At 40.8% G+C, this 9226-nt stretch overlaps 1 protein-coding gene across 1 annotated transcript in view; it reads right to left on the bottom strand.

The window, feature by feature from the left end:
- Window positions 1-8820, bottom strand: part of LARS1 (leucyl-tRNA synthetase 1) — a 62743-nt gene extending 53923 nt beyond the window's left edge. The window contains exons 1-2 of the mRNA XM_043984734.1: window positions 8607-8820; window positions 1331-1449 (exon numbers count right to left, since the gene is read on the bottom strand). Of these exons, the coding sequence (XP_043840669.1) occupies window positions 1331-1449; window positions 8607-8612 (125 nt within the window). The 5' untranslated portion in view covers window positions 8613-8820. The remainder of the gene's footprint in view (window positions 1-1330; window positions 1450-8606) is intronic.
- Window positions 8821-9226: the final 406 nt, after the last annotated feature.

Here is a 9226-nt window from a genome sequence, read left to right on the forward strand (position 1 = left end):
TAAAATATATGATTATTCTTGGCATGCCAAAAAAATTGAGCCACAATGATTATTAAACAGGACTTCCCAAAATATACATAAAGCTAGTCAAAATGCTTCACACACATACACAAAAGTAATATATATAGAAAAGCAGGGAGGGGAGGGGAAAAGGAAGAATGGGAGAGGAAGAAGAGAGAAGGAAAGACAGTGAAAGGGGGGAAGAGAGAGGGAAGAAGGGAAAGAGACAGAGACAGAGAGTGTTTCATCACTTAACAAAATAGCAGACTACCAGAGAGCCATCCAGAATTCTATATCTAAACATGAACTTCATTTGCCTACCCTTAAGTGTAACAGAATAAGAAACAATATGACATGATAGTAGGCTAGCCTTTTAGTAAGACTCAGGTTCCAGTACTGCCTTTGGCACATATTATTGTCACTAGACAAGTCATCTAGCATCTCAATACTCCAAGCTACTCTCTAAGACTATTAAGTGCCCCAGAAATTGCCCATCAGTACTAATGAAGGGAGTTTCCCCAGTGGGAGTTCTGTACACCAAGGAAATCAGAGCTCTGTACCAGAACAATTGTCTCCAAAACAAAACCCCAATACAAAAAAGATCTGTTATTTGAGAAGAGGGAGTCCAAGTATAGGAACTTCCTATACAAAATGAGATAACAACCCAATTATGACTTAGTAGTTTGAAATGTCTAAGACCCAGGGCCACATACTTCAGAGGCAGGCTTTGAACCCAGGTCTTCCTGGCTCCAAGTCCATAATTCTATCCTTTATATCAGAATTCCTAAGTATAATCATCAACACTTTAATTTGTTATGTTATAGAAATCTATTTATTTCTTAGTTGGAAATAAATATGTCCCCCCATCTACATATACACATACATGTAGAATTATATAATGAGAGCAAATTCTCTTTCTCCTAAAAAATAATTTGCATTTAAGAAATATGTTTAAGTACATGCACAAGCCCTTTCCAATTCATATTTTAGGATTTTGTTGATAATTGTCATGCAATTTGATTCCATCTTCAAAATTATTTCATTTTACCAGGCCAAACCAGAGAAACATTAAGGAAGAAATAAATTTAAATGTTTTTTTTTAAATGCTTCCAAAAATAAAGACATGTTGTCATATGGCTAAACAGTTCACATAGTCACAAACAATGTGCCTCTTCTCTTTTAAGCCAGGGTCTCTTTCAGCACCTTATTGTATAAACCCAGGCATTACTGACTTTTATTGTACCTCACTCCCTCTCATAGAAAAGCTCATAAAAACAACAAGCATGCTGATTTGAGAAACATTATTCAAAGTTCTATCACAACTCATTACCTGGTCAGGCTTCCAGGATCAGATGCATTGACCTCAAATACTTTCTCAGCATCCCATTTCTGCTGGATCTCTCTTTCAATCTTCTTCAAAAAATCGACCTTCGCCGTTCCCTTTCGTTCCTTTTAAAAACAGAAACAGATTTTAGGGGAATTACTTTATCCCTTGGTGAACCTCCCACAAACCACAGAATGAGGTTCATATATAAATGAGCTGTTTAAGGACATACTTATTTTTTCAAGTTAACCTTAAGATCAAATTGAGAGAAATGAAAATAAGAACAGGACCATATGTTTCATTCAAGGCTCATTGCAAATGGCACTGAATATCAATAAACATTTACTAAGCGCCAAGTAAAATAGGCCCTTCTTGATTCCCCAAGTTGCTAGTGATACCAACACCTCAAAATTACTTTTAAATTTTTTACTGACTTATCTATATACTTGTTGTTTCCCCCAGTAGAACTGATTAATCAATAAGCATATATTAGGCCTAGAATATAAAGTCCTTGAAGGCAGGGACTAGTATTTTTGGTCCCTAGTACCTTCCCATAGCCTGGTCTATAACAGTTACTTAATAAATGACCTTCAATATGAGAGTGTGTATTTGTACAAAAATATTTATAGCAGCTCTTTTTGTCGTGGCTAAGAGTTGGAAGTCAAAGGAATGCCCATCAACTGGGGAATGACTAAGCAAGCTGTGGTATATGATGGTGATGGAATATTATTGTGCTATAAGAAATGACAAGCAGGATGATTTCAGAAAGGGCTGGAAAGACTTGTATGAACTGCTATATAGTGAAGTGAGCAAAACCAAGAGAACATTGTGCACAGAGACCACATCATCATTTGATGAAGAACTGTGAAGGACAGCTATTCTCAACAATACAAAGATCAAAGACAATCCCAAAGGACTACTGATGAAACATACTGCCTCCAAAGAACTGATATTGATGGAACACAGGCTGAAGCATGCTATTTTTCACTTTCTTTCATTTTTCTTTTATTCAAATTTTCTTGTACAAAATGACTAATATGGTAATGTTTTACATAATCGTACATGTGTAACCCATATCTGCTTACCACTTCAGGGAGGGGGGAAAGGGAGGAAGGGAAGGAAGGATAAAAAAAATGGAACCCAAAACTATAAATAAAAATGTTAATTACTTTTAAAAAGAAAAAATCAGGGTATGAAGCTCCCTTAAATCAATAGTTATGTGTTGGGAGCAGCTAGGTGGCGCAAGAGGATAAAGCATGGGCCCTGGATTCAGGAGGACCTGAGTTCAAATCCATCCTCAGACACTTGACACTAGCTATGTGACCCTGGGCAAGTCACTTAACCCTCATTGCCATGCAAAAAAAAAAAAAAAATTACGTGTTGTTGTTTGTCCTTTGTTCTCGAAGATGACCATGACATCAGAAAGTGATGCCATGAATTGCAGTGAACTGGATTTAAGTGAGGCAGGGCTGTGCAAAGTCACCAGCCTCACTCTCTCCTCAGGAGCCATCTGAGTCCAGTGGCAATTTGAAGATCAGGATGACTGGAGATGGCCCCTTGTAAAATAATGCTGGGGGGCAGCTAGATGGCGCAGTGGATAAAGCACCTGGCCCTGGATTCAGGAGGACCTGAGTTCAAATGTGGCCTCAGACACTTGACGCTAGCTGTGTGACCCTGGGCAAGTCACAACCCTCATTGCCCCGCAAAAAAAAAAAAAAGTAAAATAATGCTAACATGATCAATCAACAATCAATACTGTGTGCCAGGTACTAGGGACATAAATACAAAGAATGAAACAATAATCCCTACTCTCAAGGATTTGACATACTAAAGGAGAAAACAACAAGTACATAAATAAGTACCAAGCAATTAGGTTCAAGGGGGTGGGGGAGGGAGGGAGAATTGAGTAATCGGAAGAATCAGGAAAGGCTTCATGTAGAAGGTAAAGCTTAGATTGAGTATTGACGAAAGAGAGGGATTCTACAAGGCAGCAGGGAAGGGCATTCCAGGCATGAGGATAACATACAAAACCATGGCCATGGCCATGGATCATCCTGTGAGAAGGTCAGTTTGACTGGGTCACAGAATGTGGGAGAAGAATGTCCAATGAAGCTAGAAAGTCACATTGGCACAAAAAAGTTTAGATCTGATTCTAAAGGCAAGAGGCAGCTAGGTGGCACAGTGGATAAAACACCAGCCCTGGATTCAGGAGGACCTGAGTTTAAATCTGACTTCAGACACTTGACACTTACTAGCTGTGTGACCCTGGGCAAGTCACTTAACCCTCCCTCACTGCCCTGGCCCCTGCCCCAAAAAAACCCTTCAGTACTGGAAAAAATGAAGTAAGTTGTAATAGTAAGGAAAAAGAGTCTTAAATTCTAAAGGCAATATGGAGCCACTGGTGTTGACCAAATAGAGTGATGCGGGCAACTTAGCACCTAAAGAAAATCACTTTAGCAACAGTGTAGGATGGAATGGAGTAGAGAGACACTTAAGGCATAGAAACTAATTAGGATGCTTCTGCAATAAGCTCAGTGAGAGGGGAAACACAGCTGAACTAAGGTGGTGATTGTATGAGGAAAATGGGGTTTATTCAAGAGATATTGTGGAGATAGAAATGACAAGATTTGGCAACTGACTGTATATGAGGAGTGAGGAAGAATGAATAATGGACAATGACAGCATTATGAACCTGGAGAATGATGGTGCCTTCCAGAGAAATGGGAAGTCTAGGAGATCAGAAGGTTTGGGGTGTAAGAGGACTAGTATCCACAAAGATTTCCCACCATGAACAACAGGGATTAATTTTCCCTTAAAGGCAACAAAGCTAGCCATGGGACCTGAATGGCCCCTGCCTCCCTCGAGCAGCTTTGTAGTTATCTAAGGGCATAAAAAGTTTTTGGTGGAAGAGTGAAGAACCCTGGTAGATGCTGGGTCTATCATAGCAGACATACTAATTTTGAAACCTCTATGGGACTTCCAATTTGAAATATCTAATAGGCAAATGGCAATGTGGAATCGAAACTCAAGGGAGAGAGTGGTGAAAACATCCAAATAAAATATTTTAGATTCTATGCTGGATAGTAGTAACTACGGAGTAAAGAAAGATAAAATGAAGTTACACACAAGTGGAACAGAAAGGGTGGGTCTCTCCTCTAAAAAAAAGAAAAAACAGGAGAGAAATGAAAACAACCTCATCCATTCATCATCCTAGGCAGCTAGATGACCTAGTGGACAGAGGAGCCAAGTTTGAATCTGGCCCCAGACTTACAACCATGTGGAGCTAAGAAAAATCACTTAAGCTCTCAGTAAAATAGAGCTAATTAATAGCACTTACTTCACAGGACTGTGGTCAAGGATCAAATGAGATAATGTAAAAGCACTTTACAAACCTTAAAGCATTATGTTAATGTTAGCTATTATTATCATCGCCCAGAGCAAACAAGAAATGGAGTAGTATTTGAAAAGAAAAATCTTCATAAGTGCTCTGGTCATTGGCCAGAATAAATTCCTTTAAACAAAAAAAAGATAGGAAGTTCAGAAGGGGGACACACCAGCAGGGTGGTATTGGTACTACTATGTTGAATTTTTTTTTTTTAGTGAGGCAATTGGGGTTAAGTGACTTGCCCAGGGTCACACAGCTAGTAAGTATTAAGTGTCTGAGGCCAGATTTGAACTCAGGTACTCCTGACTCCAGGGCCGGTGCTCTATCCACTGTGCCACCTAGCTGCCCCTACTATGTTGAATTTTACATATATTTTTTTTAAAAATAAACTATCCACGAAAGAGATTCAGTTTCATATGCAATCTTTTGTTTCACCAGTCTTTCAAATTCAACTCGTCCAAAACCAAACCTATTTATTAACTTCCCATCCACCCTAATCTGACCTTCCTTCTGACAACTATTTGTTAGATAATGCCACCATTAACTCAGTCTCTCTGGTCCTTACCTTGGGATTCTCTTTGACTTTTTCAATTCACCTCTTAAATATAATCAGTTAGCAAATACTACTGATTGTTTTTGTGCAGTTTTTTAGTCATGTCCAGCTCTTTGTGACCCTACTATGATTACACATTTACAAAATTTTTAGCATTCATCTCTTCTTCTAACCTCCCTTTCACCAAGCTAGTATAGACTCTCATGCTATCTGGTCTATGACAATCATCTGGCCAGCAACATTTTCTTCTCCAGTCTATTTTTCATACCCTTGCCAAAATAATTTTCCTTATCATTTGGTCATGCTATCCCTTCCCTCAAAAATGTTCAGTGACTCTCTATTGACTATTTAGGTTAAGTTCAATCTTCTTTGACTGGTATTCAAGGTCTCCCATGATTTGGAGATAATCTAGCTACCTTTTCAACTTTATCATGTATTATTCCCCTTCACCCAAATATACTAAACTTGAGTCAAACTGGAAGATTATACCTCCAAAATTTAACCTATAATCTTCTGCATCCAGGGTTTTACTTACACTGTTCACTAGACCTGTAATACATTTCCCGCTCATCTTAACCTTCTGAAGTCCTACCCATCTTTTAAAGTTCAACTCAAAAGCCACCTGTTCTATAAAGCCTTCCATGATTCTACCAGTGTTTTTCCCCTTGGCTCTCATGTGACACTGTTTTGTGCCTCTAGTGCAGTCATCATGTGACAGTACATTTTTTACTTATTTTATATTTATATTTGTTATCCCCTGGATTATAAATTCTATGAGGATAGGGACAATCTTATCTAAAATTTGTATCTCCCAAAGACCATATCAAAATAACAAAAGTTTGGGGGCAGCTGGGTGGTGCAGTGGATAAAGCACCAGCCCTGGATTCAGGAGGACCTGAGTTCAAATCCGACCTCAGACACTTGACACTTACTAGCTGTGTGACCCTGGGCAAGTCACTTAACCCTCATTGCCCAGGAAAAAAAAATAACAAAAGTTTGAAGAATTGAATTAAATAGTTTAAACGCTTTGCCAAAGCCATATGGCTGGTAGGAGTAAAATGGGGACTTGAAACCAAATTTTCTGACTTCTGGCCCAGGGTTTTACCTGCTCTAAGGTACCATCTAGTTTTAAAATTTTATTATAAATGAACTGGGGGCGGGGAGGGGAGGGGGTGGCAGCTAGTAGATAAAGCACTGGCCCTGGATTCAGGAGGAGCTGAGTTCAAATCCAGCCTCAGACACTTGACACTAGCTGTGTGTCCCTGGGCAAATCACTTAACCCTCATTGCCCAGCAAAAAACAAAACAAAACAAAAAATTCTGTTAAAGAGGCACATCTCTTCCACATACAAAAAGAGAAACAAGTGATGGATTTTAAAGAATGTAACTGTAAAGGGCACTAAATCTGGGGTCAGAATACCTACAATCAAATTTTAGCTCTACCTCTTTAATTACTAGTTGAACAACTCACAATATCTGTGAACTTTAATTCTCTTCTATAAAATGAGAGGATTGGACTAGATTAAAATACTATGACCTTATAAATCACTCTGAATGAAACTATTGCATCAGTGATGCCATCCATCCAGGTCAAAGTAAAACAGCCTTTTATTGAAGTTATTATTGAAAACTTTATTGATGTTGTTTTCTTATGTTCTAGATAGAGGAAAAATTTCCCACATGATAATCAAAGATATTTTTAAAATAAATTCCCATCTTTCACAGGGGTTACTGCTGGTTGTTGCCCTTGTCATACCAAAAAGGGGGAGTTCCTGATGCTGAGTGATTTCCATAAGGATACCAAATCAACTTGAATGCAAATCAGGATCTCCATAATATAAAACATAACAATTCTCAGTATCGAGAGGAGAGATGGTGAGATGGCAGTCACTGTGAGGATCAGTTGAGGTTTCCTTATGTTTGGCTTATAAAGGAAAACCCTCTCTAATAGAGCTCCCCAGAACTGAATGTGTCATGAAGCAGACTCCTGATTTAAACTAGAGAGGTGGCTTTCCCCCAGAGAATAACAATGACTACCAAACTGTGGGCTATGATTGAAACAGCACTGGCTGGGTGTGGAATTGGAAAACTTGAATTTGAATCGCCCCAGTTCTTATTACCTATAAACTTTAAACAATTCCTTACATTATCTGGAACTCGCTTTCCTCAACTGTAAAAATAAAAGGGGGTCAGCTAGGTGGTGCAGTGGATAGAGCAGTGGCCCTGGATTCAGGAGGACCTGAGTTCAAATCTGACCTCAGACACTTAACACTTACTAGCTGTGTGACCCTGGGCAAGTCACTTAACCCCAATTGCCTCACACACAAAAAATTAAAATAAAATAAAGGGATAGGGATGATTTCCAAGAGTCCTTTCCAATTCTAAATCCTATGAAGAATCAACAAATTCCAGTCTCCTTCCTGCCCAATACCACCTAGATGCTGGAGGAGACACTCAGTTTTAGAAGAGACACAGGCCCTGCCCAGAAGGAGTTCACTAGGGCCTAGAAGGATGAGAAACAAACACATAATTGTAATACATAATATTACATAATTGTAATACATAATATTATTGAGAAAGGTCCATGAGGGGGAAGATGGTTAGGAAGCAGGGGAATCAAAAAAGACAGCATGCATGAGAGAGCAGCACTGGAGCACAGTGCCCAGTGCTTAGCACACAGTAGGCACACGATAAATGTTTATTGATTGATTGGAGATGAGGATTCAGTTTCCCCACCTGTAAAAGGAGAGGACTGACTAAATGATCATGTTACACCCCAGGTCTGCTCAAGGGCCATCCCCACACCCCATCAGAGAAGGGTGGGGGTGAGAAAAAGGGACGAGACAAAGTAAACAGGCAGACTGACAACGACAGGGAGATGAGCGGTGGGAGGCGGTGGGGAGGGAGGACACACACACACAGAGCGAGGGGGTGAGGGGAGGGAGAGGTTATTAAGTGTTTAACAACCAGCTCTCCGAAAATTCACAACGCACTTTGAAGCTTAACCTGTATTATTAACATTTTCTCCATCACTTTCTTAAGTCTAGACAGTCAACGAACTAATAAACCGAGACCGGATTTGTGGCGCTGGCCGATTTTCGAGGTGTAAAGGCTCTCACTGTAAATTTAACAATGGGTTTGCCAGTTCGAGCTGGCTTCAGCACCCCCAAAAAAGCAGTCACCACTGGGGGCCGACGAAGGAGACGGAGGCCGTGGCCGTGGTCGTGCCAGTGGCTGTGGCTGTGGCCGTGGACGAGACTGAGGTGCTGACCGAACGCGCCCAGGGCTAAAATAGGATGGGATGGGCCAGGCCTTGTCGGGTGGACTGCGGGGAACCCGACTCACCGTCATGGCGCCACACGCAGAGTCCCTGAACACCTCAGTGAATCCAACGCAGACGGCCACGCAACCTCCGAAGAAGTATCGGCTAGAACACCCACTCAGCCCTCTCCTCCGACACCCTCTCCCACGTGGCGATCTAACACAGGACCCACACAGACCGAGGCAGAAACCCCGGTTTCCCTGGCTCAGCCTCCTAAAAGGAGGCCCTTCAATGAGCCCCCTGGGAATTGTAGTTCTCAGCACCACCAGAGCCAGCTGCCATTGGGTACCATTTGACTACATTTCCCAGAGGAAAGTGGGCTTTCTCCTGTCAGTACAGGAACTATGCCGGCGTTAGGGAGCGTCAACAGGGTTCACGAGGGCAGCTTCTACTACAAATCCCATGATGCCATGCAGGAGTTTGTCAAACTTCAACCTTTTCACCCTGAGGAAGAAAGGCGGGCTCTTGTAAAGTGGTGTGGGATTTATTATTCTTCCTAGGCAGAGGCGCTAATTATGGCTTACAACTTCCCACAAATATTTATCTTCACTATTATTCAGCAGCTTGATATTTAGACATTTTATAGCCATTTATCAGCCATACCCATTTTAAAGATGAGGAAATTGAGGCACTCTGGCGTCAC

Source organism: Dromiciops gliroides, chromosome 2 (assembly GCF_019393635.1).
Source record: "Dromiciops gliroides isolate mDroGli1 chromosome 2, mDroGli1.pri, whole genome shotgun sequence".
In the NCBI taxonomy this organism is placed as follows: Eukaryota; Metazoa; Chordata; class Mammalia; order Microbiotheria; family Microbiotheriidae; genus Dromiciops; species Dromiciops gliroides.